The 19,683-nt window shown below is 35.1% G+C and overlaps 2 protein-coding genes across 5 annotated transcripts; one reads left to right on the top strand and one right to left on the bottom strand.

Moving 5' to 3' along the window:
* Positions 1 to 783: 783 nt before the first annotated feature.
* On the bottom strand, positions 784 to 10,763 carry LOC124448339 (myosin-11-like). Of its 4 annotated transcripts, XR_006949026.1 has the most exons (6): positions 10,319 to 10,763; positions 9,990 to 10,146; positions 7,322 to 7,424; positions 6,356 to 6,397; positions 1,310 to 6,238; positions 784 to 1,243 (listed from the first exon to the last, which is right to left on the bottom strand). XR_006949026.1 is itself a non-coding variant. In XM_046999348.1 (5 exons), the coding sequence occupies exons 1-5, from the start codon at positions 10,640 to 10,642 to the stop codon at positions 6,115 to 6,117; spliced, it is 750 nt and encodes a 249-aa protein (XP_046855304.1). In that variant the 5' UTR covers positions 10,643 to 10,763; the 3' UTR covers positions 784 to 6,114. The 4 variants fall into 4 exon arrangements, 3 of the variants coding, with proteins under 3 accessions (XP_046855304.1, XP_046855305.1, XP_046855307.1); XM_046999348.1 differs by having other exon boundaries at positions 784 to 6,238; XM_046999349.1 differs by lacking the exon at positions 6,356 to 6,397 and having other exon boundaries at positions 784 to 6,238.
* Positions 1,623 to 3,637, top strand: LOC124448341. The gene is made up of 3 exons (XM_046999353.1): positions 1,623 to 1,700; positions 1,913 to 2,087; positions 3,350 to 3,637. Exons 1-3 carry the CDS (start codon positions 1,634 to 1,636, stop codon positions 3,528 to 3,530), a joined length of 423 nt encoding a protein of 140 aa, XP_046855309.1. The 5' UTR covers positions 1,623 to 1,633; the 3' UTR covers positions 3,531 to 3,637.
* Positions 10,764 to 19,683: the final 8,920 nt, after the last annotated feature.

Genomic DNA, 19,683 nt, shown 5'->3' on the forward strand with positions numbered 1-19,683 from the left:
AAGGGTTTAATAGCGACTTGATCAAATGACTGAACAGTCAGCACGAAGCGCAAAAATCTACTTCATTTTGTGGCGAAATAATGCCTTAAATGTGTGTATTTTTGCCTCTTGTTCGATCGCCATTGTGTACATTCATTGTTACAACAGCTGAACTTTGTCGGAGTCGTCCATAGGCTCGTCGCTAGAGTCTGTTTCAATCGGCTCATAAGCATATGGTTGAATCATGTTTTGATCGTTAATCATTTCTTGAAACACTGCTTCCAGAATAATTACTAGAGGAATCGTTTGAGTAATCCGTATCCATTGCGCAAAATAATTTAAAAACTTAGAAAATAAAATGCAACTATGAATATGCCTATGCGTAATTTCTACTTTTGCTAGTATATTTTGTCCAATGTTGACAACGATCACCGCGCAGTGACGTAACGACGAAAAACCGCTGCTGGACTACGGCTTCGCTTGCATGTACACAATGGCGATCGAACAAGAGGCAAAAATACACACATTTAAGGCATTATTTCTCGAGATAAATTTGAATTGGAAACCTAGGATTTCGCGAGAGAGGTAAGAACAATATACACTTTCATATGAGTGAAAGTTGTGTTAAGGTCTGACTACTCATTTAGGTCTGACAATGAAACACTAGAACGTATTGCATATCGAGTTGCATATTATGACTCGTGATTATCTCCTCTCATTTGACATGCATTTGCCGGTTTTCATCTACATATTTTCACTCATATGTTATCAAGGTTAGTTTTGATCAACAACAACAAATAGAGATATCACAGATAACTATACATTTGATATTCAACGTCTATTTTACAATGGTTGAACTACTCTATTCATACAAGGCATTACGCAAAGCTCTATTTACTACAATAACGGAAAGCTACAGAACTATTAAAAATGTTGCTGTGATTACACATAAGTATCTCTCAAAACACTCACACCTGAGTTAAGTATTTACTAATGACGGGAGAATATGAGAGCATATCTTGAAAGCAACGTGATAGCTAGAGATTTGTCATTTCGTAAAAGTACGCAAAACATACGTTTCTTCACTGCGTTTACATGAATTGTAAATTGAAATTGTAAATTGAACGCGTCTTTATAACTTGTAAATAGAAATATTACTTTATGATTTAACACAAAATGATTCCAAGACTCCAAGATTCCAAATTCCATGTTTTAGAACTTACCAGCATTTTCTATCGATGGATTTCTCGCTTGACCAACTATTCTGGGTACAAAAGAACAAATGCACAACAGGAAAAAACACTCAAAAAACCCGTCAAGCATCACTCACATGCATTAAAGCCATGTTACACCCTGATTTCTTCCATTAAGAAAACGGACGACACTTGTGGAAGATTTCGACATCATTCTTTTATCAAACTTTGCGCGCTTTCGAACTTTGGTCGGATTGAAGGTGTTGTGTTTAAGTAAATTCTTTTCATGTTATGGTAATTCTAAGAAACACGAATGTTGTCATATTGCGATGATAATGTTGAGTTTGGGAACTGGGATGATCAAGGAGAAGCGTAACAAAAAATAAACTTGCCCTGGAAAAGTTTTATATCAGAAAATCAAGTTCAGCCATATTTTTCATATAGGTTGACGAAGAAACCAAATGGAAATTATGAATGGTGGTTCTACTATCGTAAGACTTGCTCTGTTTCTGCTGTTAACAGGGGCAGGTAAGACCTTTAATGGCTTTTATAAAATAAGCTTCACTGAAGCAAGTACAGTAGATAAAGAAAACATTTACAAATTACAATAAACTTTTATATTAAAGTGAAAGAAGAAAACGGATTTCATTCCGTTAGCATAGAACAAAAGCAACAATTTGCGAATTGGCTATATCATATGCAATAGCTGAGCTAACAGCTGGTTGTTTTTTTCTAATCAGCTCACGGGAGTTTTGAGTCATACTTTGAAAACTACTTGGATGAGATGGCAACAAGTGCATGTGCAGCATTAGGAAAGGAACATGGTGTTTATTTGGGAGTGCGTCGAGCTTGTTCTAAATCTTCACCAAACTGTGCAAGCATTTGTCGATCTTTGATTGGAACTGTTCCTGGCAGGTAAGCTTATGAACTATGAAAAATATCAGTATGGTATATAGCCAGCGAAAAAGATTTGGTCCTTCTCTATAACGTCGAGGAGTAGAGGGAATTTAGGCTATTACAGGAATTAGGCCTTTAATTGTAACTCAAGACATCTTTATTAAATATTCTGCTTCTGATTTTAATATTTTACATTTCGACGATGGTGTACTTGTTGAAGGCAGTTCCGCAGCGGTGTTATTAGAGCCGTTTAAAAATTCAGATTTGTGACCTCAATTTGATTGTGAAACAATTCATATCTTTATATACCACGAAGTTAGATCATGATCGCTTTTATAAGTGTAGTATTTTGCACGTCTTTCTCTTGCCGAGTAAATCATATGCTGTCCTTAATTCTTACATTACTGGAATCCATTGTATATTTGTGTAACAATAACAATCGGTTTTCTATACACAGCATCAAAAAGATATTTCCAATTTATAATTGCGAACAATATATTGGTTAGTTCCAGAATCATGTACGGTGATAATAAAATAAACACCACCAGCATATTGACCAATAGAAACGGACAGAGCTTGCGCTTATTAAAAGGCCAATAAGAAGCGCGCACCGGAATGTTATCCAATAGAAACGTACTATTTTTTTCTAGCACTTCTTATAGATGACTTGAGTAGTAAATATGTAATAACGAGGAAATTTTGGAAAGTGTGCCTTTTAAAACTGCTGAAAATGAACGAATAGTGTTGTACGCTGATATGAAAGTGCTTCTATAAATGTAATTTTTAATTTCTTCGATTTTATTATATTCGTTTTTACAGAATTTGTAGTCCTGCTGAGCAGGAAGAGCACGACCACTAACTACGCCACCGAAGAATACTACACATATATTTGATAATACAGTTATTGCGTTTAAGGCTTTTTATTTTTAAACAGATACTAAAATCGGATAATCTAAAGTAAAAAATGTCCAAATGACAATCCGAGTAGTTATATTGCTGTGAGTGCAATTTATATTGAAATCATATTATGTTATTAGCATACTTGCTATAGATAGGTATTCGACTGTGATAACTGTCTTAACGAATATATGCATTATAGAAATAAACCGTATGAATGGATCGTTTACTATGTCCGATTGCCGCAAATAATTATCAATTGTGTTTTGGTATTGGTTTTTAGTTTACTTAAAAACAAAAACGGGAATAGCTTGAAATGAAAAGTAAAATAGCTTCAAGCATTAAACATTTTCAATCAACTTGTGTTCTTTTTCAATTGTTAGAACAAAACATTCGGAGTGCGTGGACTCATTCCATGTGTACAAAAATCAGCCATCTTTAGCTGTGAACAAACACGCAGATACAGACGTGGGCAAAGTTGGCCAGGCAATTAAACGTTACTTTTCATGTAATGTTAAATATTCTTGTGGACCAAATTACTGCTGTTGCCGAGCGTACTACTGATCATGGTTGATGAAATTCAAACTAGAAAAACCGATTCAAATACCAATAGCTAATTGTGTGTAGTTTCTTTTGTCTTTATCAATAAATCTTCTTTACACTTTCTTCAATATATTTTATTGATCACGTGGATTGTAGACGTTTTGACAAAATTTATTGCAAAGTGAGATTTATTTTGGTATTTTTAAGTGATAAGAAACCCAACGCGTGATTCAAAACTGAAAGCAATCGAGAATAACTTGAGTCAAATAACTTGAATGTTTCGCAAGCTGCATGTTATTCAAGTGAGATATGCTGTTTCCGTTGAAAGATTCTGTTTTTGCTACATTACTTATGCATTTGAATTCTAGTTTGGTCATAAATAAAAAATTTAACGCGCACATTTATCTTACAAACATGAGGCGCGGGAATTTGTATTACATGCTCATAGCTATAAAACAAGTATTTTTACGATCTTCATTAAATTTTGAAAAGATTATTTTTGCATAAAATGCAGCCTCCAGAGCCAACTTTGAAGCTCAGGATGATTGATTTTTCCGACATTGGCAATTGACCAAAGCAGTTTAAAATAACCCTTAAGGATGTTGCAGTTGATGATGAGGATAATGAAGAAGAGCAAGACACAATCCAGGTGTGGAAAATATATTTTTCTTTCTTCGATCACAAAGAAAAGAAAAACGTTTTTGCTGATAATGACAAATTTAATTTTTCTCTTTACTTCTTACATCCGTAATATGTATCTAAGATTACCAATTGTAATTTTTTGTTTTTAATTGTAGATTCGCCAACTTGAAATAATATATAAGTCTATGAGGTTATATATTTCCTGGAAGCTGAAAAAAATTCAAAAAAGACAAACTTTCTCTTTGATATGTCTTGAAGTTTTACAATTTTGGAATACTTTAAATTATTTTCTTCGACCGAGAAACAATATGTTGAAATTAATCAAGGATTGAAAAACACTAAAACCCGAAAACCTTTTACAGGCAAAATTGTTGAATTCCTTTGAAAATTATAATGCCAACTTGTCTTCACGAATACTTTACTTAAGAGGAACCAAATGAAAAAGAGCAAGTGTTAACCACGTTTAAAACTTCAGTAAACATGATAAAAATGTATAGAAGTTTAAGGTACACACAATTGATTTTAATCGCTGTGCCGTGTTGCTTTGAATTCTGTGAGTTCTATTGTGCAAACCAGGGGCGGATCTAGGGGGGGTCAAGTATGTCTAATGACACTGTTAGGATTTTATAAATTATGCAATATCGCATTACAGAGATCAAATATATCAAAGAACTTAAATAATATAAGAAAACTCTAACATTTTATTCAAACGTAGATAAATTTACCATCTTCTGACACCATAGAAAGAGTTATAAGTGGTGTCAAACCCGTAGAAAGTATAAATAATACGTTGTTATATATAATACGTTTTATAAATAATAAGTTTTATTATTTATATAATAAGTAATATAGTATCACAGCTCAAGCATTTTGTACGAGAGACACGACGAGACCTGGATCAAAACCCTAGCCATAATTTTGTTGCGCAATGACTGTGACTTTGCTGCATATGGGACATAGTACAAAAAGAGCATGCCAAAATCACTGATATTATTACATATTATAACTAAAATAGCTTCTTATACTATGAGGTTTGATATTCTGCGCCAACTAAGTCGAAGTTTCGGTTGTTTGGATATTCAAGAAGGCATTTCAATCGATATTTCGAAGCTGAAGAAACTTGCGAACGCTATTTGGTGCAAGAAAACGCTTGAACAAACAAAATTGGAATAACAACGAAGAGTATGATCTTTTGATTTTTCAAAATTGCCTCTTCAGCAGAGTCAAAATGACATATATCGCTTTGTGCACCTGTAAGGTCAGATTCTGACGTAGTTACTTGCCGTAGATGATAAAAATCACTCAATTATGCTTATGGCCTTATATTTCTTAACCTTAGTGATGTATGTGTCAAATAAAATTGTTGGGGAAGCATAAAAACTATCTTCGCAAAAATTGAAAACTTAGATTTTAAAATGAATTAAATTATTAATTAATTATTACAATTAAATTTCTCACATTTTAAATGAATATTCAGTTGCATACAGCAATGAATTATTTAAGGTTTTGCACCTTTTGCAAGAAAAACAACAGGTTCTAAGCCTAAATGTCATCAAAATGAATTTTATTTGCTATTTCTAACATATAGAGAGGGCGTTAATTCGTGCAATTGGATTCTCAAGCTTTGTTAGTTGGTCGTGTTTGTAACTGGCAACTTGTTCATTGCTATAAAAAAGTCTAGTAGTATCTCTGAATACTTTGTTTGCCACCTACGTGGTTTTTGATGAATTTCCTCCAAGTACTTTACCCGCTATTAACCAGTTGCAACGTTTATCTTTCCTACTAAAAGTAACTTTCCCAAGTATAGAATACACATCAATGATAAAGTATTGTATATTAATCAAATTCTTTTGTAATCTAGACAAGCTGTGTCCTGTTAGGTCTTTTTTCCCTAGTGACCATATAGGTAACTTCAATGAGGAATGAATTGCTGTTGTTCCTCGTATATTATATACACTTTTTTCTAGCTGTGCCGACAATAGCACACTTGCTTTATAGCATATTTCAAATTCACATTGATTAGATAACTCTTACCAGTCTCTGCTACACCATTTATAATGAAACAAATTGGCTCTTTACCAGGTTTCCTATCAAAATGAGATTTTGACAATGTTATAGGTAAGTTTTTGCATTTCACTGAAAGTCTCAATCAATTGAAACTTTGGCAATAATCCCCTGCAATCTATTCATATATTGTGCTATACCATGCTGATCTCTCTTGAATGTGAAATCCTTGATCTCTCTCCCTAATAAATGTTCGATCGACGCCAATGTGTTTATGCCATCAAGTATAACATAAATAAAAAAGGGTTAGAGACATTGAAAAGTTTATTCGACATTTTGTGGAACGCAATGTTTTCGTCCGATAAAATTGCAGACTCAGCTATAATATCATAAGAGTTTTTAATTATTAAGCTATTTACTAAATATTTGCTGCATGATACGACTTTTCCACACAGAATAAAAGCAAAAAAAGAGATGTATTTTCTTTTGACGGATGATAAGATGATTCACCCCAATTGTCTCATGGTCATACCAAAAAGATAGAAGTTATCTTCATTGGAGTTATAGACACCATTGGGAAAGTTGTATTGTTAGAGTTGTCAAGTCCAAAACGAAAATCGATACAATAAATCTTCCATTTCCGCGTCATGATGCAAAAGATTTTTGAGCAGACCAAGAATGTCACTGGGAAAATATTCTTTGAATAACACAATTATGAGCGAAAAAACGACGTCATAGAAAACCCTTGCCATGAAAATTGAAGTTGTAAAGCATTTAACCTATGTTAGTCTTAAACTATGTTTTTTGTTAAGTAATGGCATAATATTTCTTATTTGCGTTATGTGTACATCTACTCAAATTTATAAAATGTGAAATGAACTTGGCGATCAAGTCAAAAACAAGCAGCGAGGCTGATATTTAAAATCAAAACCCTTTAAGTTTCTAAAGTAAGAGTAAAATAACCCAAAATTGTTGTCAAATAAGCTATAATGGCTGGTTCTTATTTTTCCGACGAATTGAGTCAAAAATAAATTGAGTCATTTTTTAATGAAGAAGAAATAATAAATAAAAAAACATAAAATCGGGGATGATTCAAAAAAGTTGCAAAACAATACGTTAGTGATAACTCTGACTATGGATACTAATCAAATCTAAGAGATAATAACCTGTTCACTTGAAGCAGATGCAGCCTTGCTGTGTCTTGCAACCGATGCCAAATATTGAATGACTTTCTTTGTGTTTTCTGTCTTTCCTGCTCCACTTTCCCCACTGGAACACAAGATAACAAAGGCAAACGTTTACGTAATATGTTAAACTGAGAAAATAAATCTGGAATGGTAAATCAAAACATAAAGTTACGTGCAAAGAATTGATTGGTTTTAACACTCTACAAAGAAAGGAAAAACAAATGAACATTATAACACAAGAAGTTCTAATATCTATTTCCAAAGAATATAAAACTGCTGGGAAAAAGCTATGGTTGTCCTGAAAGCACACAAAATTGCTTTGCTTGATACTTTTGATTTCACAAATGCAGAAAACACAGCAATCCTGTGAACTACTTTCCCAAATAATAAATAATAATAACCAAGACTACTAGACCTGCATTTTTGTGTACTGTGAAGACTGTACTATACATTTATGTCGACACAAGTCATGCCATATTTTGTAAGAGCTTTCCCTTCTCAAAGAAAACATTTGTTTGTGCAAAAACGTTGGGAGAGAATGCTGGAACATTTTAAGAAAGGGGAGAAGGGTGATATTTTGTAGAAATGAAATCAAAGGACGTGTGCTATATTTTTTTGTTTTTAGACTAACAACTTGGCGGCACGAAAACTTGTCACTTGACAAATCTCCTTGGCACAATTGCCCTTCTTTCCAGTTTGGGTATAAAGTATGTAAGGTGTAGTTATTTTGATGTTCTTTGCTTCAAAAATGTAGCTTAAACCAAAAAAATTATTTCGGAGCTGCCTATGGTTTATTTTTTTGCTGCAAGATATACTTAATTAACACGATAATAAGCAAAAAAAAAACACCAACAAAAATGAAGTGGAATGCACATGTTTACATAAAGTGAACGATATGATTAAAACCACAGGCTGGGACTGAAAATAAAATTATCTTTGTATTTCTTGGTTCTGTTGAATGTAATTAACAAATTAGTTGTTCGGCTATTAGTAACAGATATTTGAACAGATTTGCAAAGGTGTTGTCAGTTTTACTACTGTTAATAGATGTATCCTCATAACATAATTTAAAAAACTCAAGATGTAAATCACGTTAGGATCAATAGCAGACCAAATAAGAAATACTCCATAAATGATCGTAACTAAAACACCACACGAGTACATTCGAGTACATACAACTGACATACGAGTACATACGAGTGATATACGACTATATACTTGTCACAAATTAGAAAAAGCACAATTTCTTCCATAATACATTTATATTTGAATTCACTTTTGCGTGTATTTTATTAAATGTATTTTGCATTAGAACACCTTTTTCTTCAGCATAGTAATTGATAATTTTTTCTTTTGATTTAATGATTAAAGTTGACGGTTCACAGTTTTCATTTAACATATTTTTGTTGCACTTATTCTTCAGCAGTTAGACTTCATTTCTTTAACATTTATCTAAAACTGATGAACTACGAATCTATTACGACATTTTTATGTAAAGGACTAAATTTTTTTTGTCTATCCTCTGTAACAAACAATACCGTAAAAAGGAATATATCCAAAAACTTCTCCGTGATTCTATCTTTACCAAGACAATAGAAGAAATACAAAATTCTCAGTTCTACCAAACAAAATATTTGTTTTACTAACACACCAAATAAACGACAAAAAACTTCCAAATCGATGTAACAGGAAACAGAACTGTTTTGACAATTTAATGCTGCCACACAAACACTACTATTAATTCCCATTTTCGTTTCCGTTATAAACTTCAAAATCAAATGAATAAAATTGTAAAATATCTGAAAGACAAATAACCCCAAATAAATATATATTGTATATTTGGACATAGTTTGTCAGGTAAGATAATTGCTAAAAGAATAAACTTGAATTAGATATGTGTATTTGAATGTTAAACAATTTTCAGTCCAATATACTTAACTACATTCATAACAAACTAATCACGTCCATCATCGAATTTAAAAATTGCCTTTAAAAGCAATATAATTTGCTGAATGATATCAATTAACCAAAGTATCAAGAAAAGTATATAATGTAAAAGTGCCCGAATTAAATATATGTAAACAAGTTAATGCATAATATTTGTTTAAATTAGCTTATCAGAAATATCGCGCACACCCTTATCGATCATGTTTCGTAGAAACAAGTATTTTCGACAAGAAATATTCTTATATGAATGGCACTGTGTGAGTCTGTGAGAAAGACCCTGAATTCTGACCGCAGTGACAAATTATAGCATATTGCAATTAGAAGATCAATTTGTAATCGACAGTAAAACAATATACAATCAGATTCACTTTCGTACAATGCCAGTCCTTATCTTTATTAATTTGAAACTTATATAAAACGATATGCTTTGACTATGTATATGTAACAAGGCTCAAAGCAGCATGGGGAAATGACGTACAGAATTTAGCTGTCTAAAAATGTACTTTAAATGCTGGTGCCACGCCTGCCATCGGCAATGGAGCGACGTCAATTGTCTAAGTCGCGAAAATACTAAATACAATACAACATACGAAGTCAAAAATTTGTCACCAGCCATGGAATTACAAGAGCGAGGAATGTCTACGGCAGTTAATTAAAAGGGAATGTCAAGCATTTACAAACTAATAAGCAATTTTAATACCTTGAAGCATACTCCTGTATGCAGTGTCTGTAATTGCATAAACGTGTGGTGGCACTTCATGTCGTTTTTTTCCCTTGTACATTTCCACCACATTATCGGTATAGATAGGCAGCCTTTTGTACGGGTTAACGACCACACAAAACAAACCGGAGTAGGTCTAAAACGATAAAAACATACAACAATTTTAGGATTATGGCAGCACTTTGATATTCGTTATTTGATGACATAAATCACTTCCGGTTGGAAATTTTTGTTTGCCATGTCGCGAAAATTTGTATTGTTGCTGTTTAAAGAATGTTTTAAATTCGTCGAATAACAAAGTAACTTACATAGATTAATTCTGAATAATAACGATCCTTCAGATTGTGTAAAACGCTTGCTTCGTTGAGGCAAGTTAGTTCGGCCATGTCTTCGACCTTCTCGAATTTTGGTGGATTCATTTTCTGGATGTCATCCTTGCTAAACGTCTTTCGTTTGCCACCTGATAATTCAACAGTTATTTCATCGTTTTTCTCTTGCTTTACGCTTCCAGGGATAAATCCGTGTTCTTCGTCGGGCACCCAAACAAGTTTCTTCGCGCTCCATTCCGCTTGCAAAGTGGGGTCGCCAACACTTCGCCTGTCCACCGCTAAATATTTCATTTCGTTATCCATCTTCACAGGATTTTAGTAAACCAAGCACCTCTTCTTGCTACACTGTGCAAATATAGGTTTTCTTATCAAAGCAGACTAACAATATACCCAAATTTAACTCAAATCAAAGTTGAACGTACATAAACACAGCTTCTCTTCAATTGAGAATGTTGCTGCATTCTCTTCTCGCTTCCTATTGGTTAATTAGGCATAGATCACGTGTCAAATACTAATGACGTCTGCATAAAATTATTTCAAGGCGTGGCGAAGTGTAGCGTAGCATATGTCCGCTATGAATGATACAACGTAAGTAAATCCGGGGGAAATCAAATGAACGGCAAAGAATTGTTTTCAAGCACAGCAGAAAATAGTCATAGCCAAGATATATGCAGTAAAGGGTAAAAATTGAATTGATAATTATAAAATGCGACTCAAAACAAACCATTAGGGAATCAAAGTGGAGTAGACAATAAAACATAATCAAGTACTTCAAACTTCCGGAATTGTCATACACCATTATCTCCGTTGGTCCTCCTCCTTGAGAAATGGACATGGTTTTGAAATTTGAGTTTATTGTTGTTTTGCACGCTGATGCTCATTCCACACCATACAAGATACAATGCATACATACTGTGCAAACTATACGCACTTTTTCAGGCTACACGCATGATGCAGGGAATATATCAAACCCTTTTAATAAGCAATTGAACAAGCCACCATAAATCGAACTTACTCATAAGCAAATCGAAGTTACCACACAAAAACAAATCGATCTGTAAATTACAGTAATTTATATCCTGACATTATAATTTTAAATTTAATCCCAGGTAGAGGCCAAAAAAATCACTGTTAAAAAATCACTGGCGTTAGTTGGCCTCCGAATGTTGAAAAATGTTTTGTTTCTTTGGAAAATAAGTTATGCCGAGCAGTTCAGGTTTCCATAAAATTGTGATGGTGAAAGTGCGCAGTACTGGTTGATGAGACTTGAAAATTTCGACGATATTTTGATTTTGTTTTATTCACGGGTTTATAAGGCAGACGAAACTAGACAAAGGCTTATCGATTTGACAAGTATTTTGTTAGAAGCCGTTCGAACACATAATTTTGGTGATAACTTTTCACAAAAAGTGATGCATGTTTCAAATCAAACAAAACGTCGACGCAGACCCAGTTTTATGGCTATCTGCATTAGCTTTCTTTCAAAATATTCTCTTACTCTTCTTTTTTATTATTATCATCACCTTTAAAAGCTCCCCAGCTCTCCATAGAACGACACTACCACCAGTAACCACCACAATGTTTCACAGTGGGAATGGCGCTCTTTGGTTTATATGCATTTATCTCCAAGTTTCTTCTTTCTCCATACGTAAACTGCATCTTATTCAAAAATTTCCAGTTTTTTTGTCATCTGATTAAAATATTCTTCCAGTACGTTGCATTACTCTTAAGGTTATTTCTGGAATATTTTAGTCTGGCTTGGATGTCTCTTAATTTTTGTAAGAATGGGTTTTTCGTTGCCCATAACTTAGCAGTCCATTGTAGTTTTTCTATGGTTTTTCAAGCACACTTGCCTAATTTTCTGTATTGTATTTGTCTCTTTGAATTCTGGAATATATTACGACTTAGCTACTACTGTTGTGGTCACCAGAAAATGCATGAATAGCTTTGTTTATCCATATTTGTTGCTTTTGACACCATAAACTGGCAAATCAGATCGTTCACAGGAATTTTTGAACCGTTTGAATTGTCCATTGATATGCTTATTAAATGGATCGTGCATCCCCAATATCGTTGTGCAAAAATTTGAAGCCGGAAGTAGACAGCTATAATTAGATGAACTAATGGTTTGAACCCAGAAGTATCGTTACATGATACATGTGTATACACATGTATACAGTGTATATGTTTACACTTGTACACTGAGAAGGACTGTTTTTGTTGTTGTTGACTGACGTTTCAAGTCAGGTTGACAAGGTTGTTGAAACGTCAGTCAACAAAAACAAAAACAGTCCTTCTCAGGACTATACCAACCTGGACGATCTACATTTACAAACATGTATAATTAGATGCGCCGCCATATTAAACAGTCCCACTCATAAGAATAATCTATAGTAAAGAACCACGATAGCAATGAATTTTTGAGCGCATTGTACTTATACGGCCAAAAATAGCGTAACTAGGGTTTTCTTAATCAACCCGTGCGTTATTCTGAGACATTCTCTATGGTTTGTACCTCAAAAGTTATTCACAATAGAGTCCAAAAGTTTCGACCTTTTGGATTTCAAAAACATATCAGAAATATTCTTGGTACAACATTTTTAGGAAGCTTTGCAAGCATATTTACCACGATTGCCATGTACTTCATAAAGTTAACGATCGGTGCATGATTCACCTTCTTCAACATTTTTACGTACTTTACGTGAACCATTAAGACTTACTGGAATCACATTAAACGATGTGCTGTGTTTGTTGATTGTTTTGGTTGTTCCATCGACATTTTGTTCTCCACGATTTCTGCCATGTCGAAACCTTCCTTCTCCTGGAAGACTTACTCTTTTTGAAAATAGTGCTTCTTGAATCAGCTTCACTCCTTTCTCTTTTCGTTTCATGTACTCTTCAATCAGGAGACCTATAAATAACACTGTCCAAGATAAGTTCGTCTATTTTCCTTTCATTTAAATTGGATATGAAACTTTCGTATGACTCTGGTAGGCTTCCAATCACCACAGTAGCGAATTTTTTATCATATATCTCTTTTTAAGTTCTCTCAACTGCTCTGCGAGTGAAGTCATGTATGTGAGATGATTCATAATGTCAGTCCTTTCTTTCATGGTTGCTGCATTGAACTTTCGATTTAATCTCACCATCTGTGTTATTAATACGAACTCGAATTGCTTTTGCAGGGTTTCCCAAGCAACAAGTGGTTCAATCGTCGTGGAGATATGAACTTGTAGGCTCTTATCGACACTCAATGCTACAAGTGAATAAGCCTTATGCGATTGTAGTCGAAATGCTTTCTTAGTTTGAACGGTTGCTATTTCAGCCGGAGGATTTTCAGTCCCTGTTATAAAACCCCCAAAACCACGTTCCATTCGAATCAACTTCCATGAGTGGTATATATTTCTGTTTAAGTGTTCTATCTTCGTAATCTCCCATTTTTTCCTTCCTTCTAAATTGATCCATGGGAATTAAGGTATCATTCCTCGCGTATATAGTAAGATAGTATACAATTGGTTTACTTAACCGTTACTATTGTCTTCTGCTCAAGATGTCTATCAACTTAAAGTGCCTATGAAATGAAATTTTGCGATTTTTTTTGCTATTTCGACAGACATTATCTTCCTGAGCCATAATCAAAACCAAAATTCAATTCCGAAAAATAAAAATTATTTTATATCGTCTCAAACAGGGAATTTTTACACCATTTAAAAAATTACCTGAAGAAAGGACTGGTACCGAGTTGTGACGTATGCAGTGTGACATATCGGAGCAGTGCTGTCAGATCGTGAACAAAATTCACAAATTTGTGAACTTTTTGCTCTCTTCATGAACATTTCATGAACATAAAAAGTTTGTGAACTTTTTGTGAACTTTTCTAAATATTATACATTTTTGTATTTTCATCATTTTCATAAAGAATGTATACATAAATTATAGTTCAATGAAAAGAAAATCTTCATAGCTCGATAGTTCTTTCAAAACAACGACGATTTTAAGATAATCCGATGTTTTCTGAACACTTCCGAGAGAAAAACAGAGAGCCCGATAACAGCTTTTTACTATATCTGTTTTATGTATTTGGTAATTTTTATGTGTAAATATTTTCTGTGGTTTTACCGCGTGCATATGTACTTTATTATTCATTCCACAGACTGCGATTATAAGTTTTGTACCATCAAGATTGAAACTGCAATTCTAATGTTCATTTCTAAGATATATTCGTGCAGCTATAGTGCTGGTAGTCAGATTGATAGTCGGCATGCGTGGGTGGATATTTTATTACATTATATTTACTTTGTCAGTGCTGGTACATGTCGATATACAATTTAATATAAATCATCATTGCTAAGGAAAATATAATGATGTTTTTTACTATTTTGTAATTATTACATCTATTCATTGTATTTGAGTATCCAACTTATATCGAGTCAATTTTAGATTAAATGTAAAGCGAGAATCTCTAAAAATGTGACTACTGCCACAACCAAGATATAAAATATTTTTAAGGAAGATATTTAGCGATTTTTGTAATGTTAGAACGCTTATATACATTTAGGTTTTATTGCACTGGAGATAGTTTAATGTATTGTAAACATGGATCTAAAAGTGCAAGCATTGTATTTAGTATTGATTATTGAAAGGCCAAAACCTTCACTCTAACTGCAACATCTATGTTTCCTATTTTGGCGACAAACTTCGTTTAAACCAACTTTGTTGGGCAAATAAATACCTATATTATTTTGAACCTAGTTTGGCGACAAACTTCGTTCAAACCAACTTTCGGGTTCAAACCATTTACTTTAAACTTCGTTTAGTAATAAATTGAATTGATTCCAACAATGTATTTAGACTTTGTAACATAGACATTCCTGTATTTTGGTTAAATACACTCAAAAACGCAATTCTAACCATTTGAAGCCACAATGTTTATAATACTTTCATATACAAATGGTGCACTGTGTCACACTTCATACGTAATGAAGACCTCTTCACCGAGCGCGGTTTTGAGAAGAAAATATTCTTAAAGTCCAAATTTGAACTTAAAATTTACCAACTTCTAGTTTGAATTGCTGGACAAGGTTGGTGTCATTGTAATCAGAAAAGATGATATTTTTCGATGATGCAAAAAGAAAATTTCGCAAAATTTCATTTCATAGGCACTTTAAATAATGTTAATGTTGAAGATGTGTGTGTGTGTGTTCCTCTCGCACAGCAGTAATACTAAAGAATGTGTAGTGGTCGCCGAATTCTTTAAAATGAGAAAGCTGTGTTAGTTATTTTTGGGAAGCACGTTATGATCCATGTAACATGTAATGTGTAATCTGATCATAATAGATTATAGGTTCAAGGATTTAGAGATTAATGATGCATCAATTAATACTGATAGCATACAAAGCGTTGCCGCTGGCGCACTTCACCTTGACAAAGCGTTGCCTAGTGTAATTATGCTAGCATAATCACAGCGAAGGTCAAACCCTGGACAACGGCAGGAGCCATAGACGGCCGGCCGTCGGGGGTCTGTTAGTTAGAGAGTAGCGTATAGTAGGGTACGTGGTAAGATGAATAGTGAATCCAAAAGAGTACGTATGAAAAGACAAGAGCAAAAAGAGAGAAAAAATTGAATAATATAATAATAAGACAAAGAGAAGAACATCTTAAATAACAAACCAGGCTGCTAATACAGACAGGTACGATACAATTAGAAGAATATTACTTACATATAGAATCGAGATGGAAGCTGTTAGACAGATTCTGCAACTATATAAACAGGGTGTTATAAGTAGAAGAGGTCTAAACTCATACCTTGAAGCTTTTCAACCACTAGCATCTACATCAAGAAAGCGTACTAATACAGCTCCACCTGAACCTCCTTCGGTACCATGTAAGCGCAGACCTATTAAGCCTAATGACGTAATAGAAAGTAGACCACCTGTTATAACAAATTCTGTAGGTTAGGAAGCTGCGTATGGAAATATGAGCGACCCAGCGTTAACACGCTATAACGCACTCCAGGTTCTAAGTGCAATTCCTCCAAAAACTAAAACTCCGACTCCTTCGGCAGCCGGTTCACCCCCCTTGACGGCCGTGAGGCGTTCTTATTCGGTTCTAGATAATGAACAAAAAAGCGAAGGCCAGCCTTCGGAATCATCTAGCGCTTCGTGTAGCAAATCTTCATCAAACAACCGTTGAAGATTCGGGTATTATACTTTCTATAGTGAGTGTGATAATTACTTTAGCAGTTCCAATCTGTTGAACAACTAATGTTGCATGAGCAGGAAGGCTACATCTATAAAATTACTATAGCTACATTCAGAGTTAATATCACCAATACGATGTGTTTTTGTTTTACTCAAGACAAGTAATTTGCTAGGAGTTTGAACTACTCGTAGCGCTCCTGCACTTGTAAAACATTTTCCACTTAATGATATTCGGTAGAATCCAGCAGTTTCGATGGTGATTGTAGAAAAATCTCCTTTACCTTTTTCACACATCGCAACATTGGTCCAATCTGAACTTCTTTTTCCAGTGATTGAAGTACCAACTTGAGTGTACACATCTACTGGAATTTCTAGTCGTTTTTTATGTTTTTCACGTCTTCTATGATGTTTTACACCACGGGCGTGGTGTCTTTTTGCAGGACGTAGCAAAGCTTTGAGAGCCTCACGCGTAGGTTTATCTACGTCTGAATAGTTCCAAAAAATATGACTATTTTTTCAGCATTAGAACTATATTCTAGTTGGATTTTTTCAAAATTTCTCTCTCTATTTTGTCGTAAATATACTTCTACTGCTCGGCGAAAGAGATCGTTTGCTGTTTCAAATTCATGAACCGAAGTCTCAGATGCGTTAGACATTGTGATTCTACATATATTATAAAATATATGTACTATTAAGAATATTCTAAATAATGTACTTGATATTTTCACGTCCAGTTAACAGGTATTGTATTAACCCACGCTTTAAGATTATTAGTGTTGTTATGTAGGAAACAAACTTAGGGTCCCCAATTTTGTTGAAATACGGTGGATCTAATATTAAAACACTCGTGTTGAGACCGTTCAAACCAAATGTTTAATAATGCTATTTTTTTTATTTTTGAGTGTTTTCCCAGTAGGAAACGTTACTAAGGTTATATTTATTCCGCTCATACCTGGGAGGTAGAATCCAGTAGGAGAGTTTAAAACAGGTTGATCTCCTTGGTCTCCTTTAAGCCCATCAGCTCCTGGTTGCCCTTGAGGTCCTTGACGTTCTGAAGGCCCTCGAGGCCCTGTGGCTCAAGTATCTCCTTTAGGCCCTTAAGGCCCTTGAGGTCCTGCGGCTCCTGTAGACCCCGGCACTCCTCTAGGTCCTGTTAGACCTCTAATGCCTTATTGCCCTTTCAGGTCCTTGAGGTCCCTGAGGTCCTTGAGGTCCTTGAGGCCCTCGAGCTCCTGTGGCCCCGGGCGCACCATCGCTTCCATTGGTCCCATCAGTTCCGTCATCTCCTCTAGGACCATCATCACCTTTCCTTCCCTTTGGTCCTCTAAAACCCGTATGTCCTTGAGCCCCTGTAGCCCCTGTAGCTCCTGTATCACCTTTTTCTCTCTTTGATCTTTTAGGAACCGTATCTTCTTGAGCCCCCGAAGCTCCTGTGTCACCTTTATCTCCCTTAGCTCCTCTTGGGCCTCTAGGCCTTGGTGGTCCTGGTTTTCCAGATCCATAACCACCATCAGTTCCACCGATTACTAATGTTGCCATTAGGTTGATGCGATGTTTATTTTGACGCGATGTTTAGTTTGATGCGACGTTTATATACCTACTATATATAATAGAATTTTTTTTAATTACTGGATTTATATTTGATCGCGAGAGAAATCCATGACCAGCCTCCAGCCAGACGCGCGATTTTTTTGAAAGCTTGAGCTTCACCTTCACGGCGTGCGCTTTCAGCAGCGGCGGCAACAGCTTCTTCTTTTTCACGCTCTAAGTTTTTATTGTCTTTTTCATCTCTTTGAGTAGAGAAGCTACGTCAACAGTCTGTTTCTTACGGATCGTTGAATTCATCTTTAATAACGCGTTTACACTCGTTAAAACGCCGCATTTGATCTAGAACCTGTTCAAACTCTTCATTTGAGACTCAGCTGTCACTGAGAGCACGTGACGTAATATCACCAACAGTCATCATAATCGTCGCATAATCGTTCGACTGGAGGTGCGCTTGCAGTTGCCATTTTTATGGCAGCACTATATAGATGCAGAAAAATTGGTCTGTTATTATATGATAATTAGTCTGATGATTAGTCTGATGTGATATGATATGATATGATATGATATGGCACTCATAAATTTCGACTTACCGACCGCTAAAAAATCAAAGCGCCACCATTGGATTATGCTCAAAAGCCATTATCTGATCGTAGGCCCTACTAATTCCGGTAAAACGAACCTTTTAATTAACATGATTATGCGTTGGCTTGATTGCCCTAAATTAACTATTTACACAACAAGTCGCGACCAGGAAAAATATCAGATTCTATCAGAGTTCTACGAAAGCATCTGCCTGGAAGAATGTGTTGAATTAAGAGAGCCTGATGATGTAATTCCAGTAGAGAAGTTGGACACTAATCCCGAGACAGTAGTCTTTGACGATATTCGGCTCGATTCAAAAAGCTTAAACCCAATCAAAGAGTATTTCTCAGCAAGTCGACATAAGAATGTCACAGCCATATACTTAGCGCAAAGCTACTATGACGTCCCCAAGTATATTCGACGAAATACCGGCTGTATTGTGCTTATGAGAGGTCTTGACCAGCGTGACGTGAGAGAAATCGCTACTGACCTGATGGTATTACAAAAGAGCAGCTAGTGGCACTGAAAAGAAGTACGACTACTTTGTAATCGATCGTACTGCAGAGGAGGTACCTATTCCCTATCTATAAGCGTAATTAGGTACCTATAAGCGGTAATTCATTCTTTGAAGACATCATTAGACTTATTCTTGTTGGCTCTCTAATATTTTGGAAGATGAGGAGTAACCGCCTGCATTATAGCTTCGACAGTTTCAGCAGGCCAACCCGAGGCGTCGTATTTTTGACAAATCGGAACGAAATTTGCCATGAAGGAGGGGTAATTTAAAGGCTTTCCAGTAGACCAAGACATATCAGCCGCTATACGGCTTACATGGTTGAATTGAATTTCGTTGAATGGAATTTTGTGTATAGAGCAGATTTTATACATATACGGTCTCCTTTCTCCGCTTTGTCCTGCTCGGGTAGCGGGTCTTTGCCGGAGACCCAGTTCTATCAGACTTCTCCAGGCTGCTCTGTCCTGGGTATCCTCTTCTTTGACACCACATAGCTGCAT

This window comes from Xenia sp. Carnegie-2017, unplaced genomic scaffold, assembly GCF_021976095.1.
Source record: "Xenia sp. Carnegie-2017 unplaced genomic scaffold, XeniaSp_v1 HiC_scaffold_23, whole genome shotgun sequence".
NCBI lineage: Eukaryota > Metazoa > Cnidaria > Anthozoa > Malacalcyonacea > Xeniidae > Xenia > Xenia sp. Carnegie-2017.

Bases quoted from the DNA above. Each gene is read 5' to 3' on its own strand.
- LOC124448341 (XM_046999353.1), top strand. From the start codon at position 1,634: ATGGAAATTATGAATGGTGGTTCTACTATCGTAAGACTTGCTCTGTTT. The intron at 1,701-1,912 runs GTAAGACCTTTA...TTTTCTAATCAG, and splicing joins TCTGCTGTTAACAGGGGCAG to CTCACGGGAGTTTTGAGTCA. The intron at 2,088-3,349 runs GTAAGCTTATGA...TTCAATTGTTAG, and splicing joins ATTGGAACTGTTCCTGGCAG to AACAAAACATTCGGAGTGCG.
- LOC124448339 (XM_046999348.1), bottom strand. From the start codon at position 10,642: ATGGATAACGAAATGAAATATTTAGCGGTGGACAGGCGAAGTGTTGGC. The intron at 10,147-10,318 runs GTAAGTTACTTT...TTATCGTTTTAG, and splicing joins ATTATTCAGAATTAATCTAT to ACCTACTCCGGTTTGTTTTG. The intron at 6,398-7,321 runs GTTATTATCTCT...AACATTTATTAG, and splicing joins CATCTGCTTCAAGTGAACAG to GGAGAGAGATCAAGGATTTC.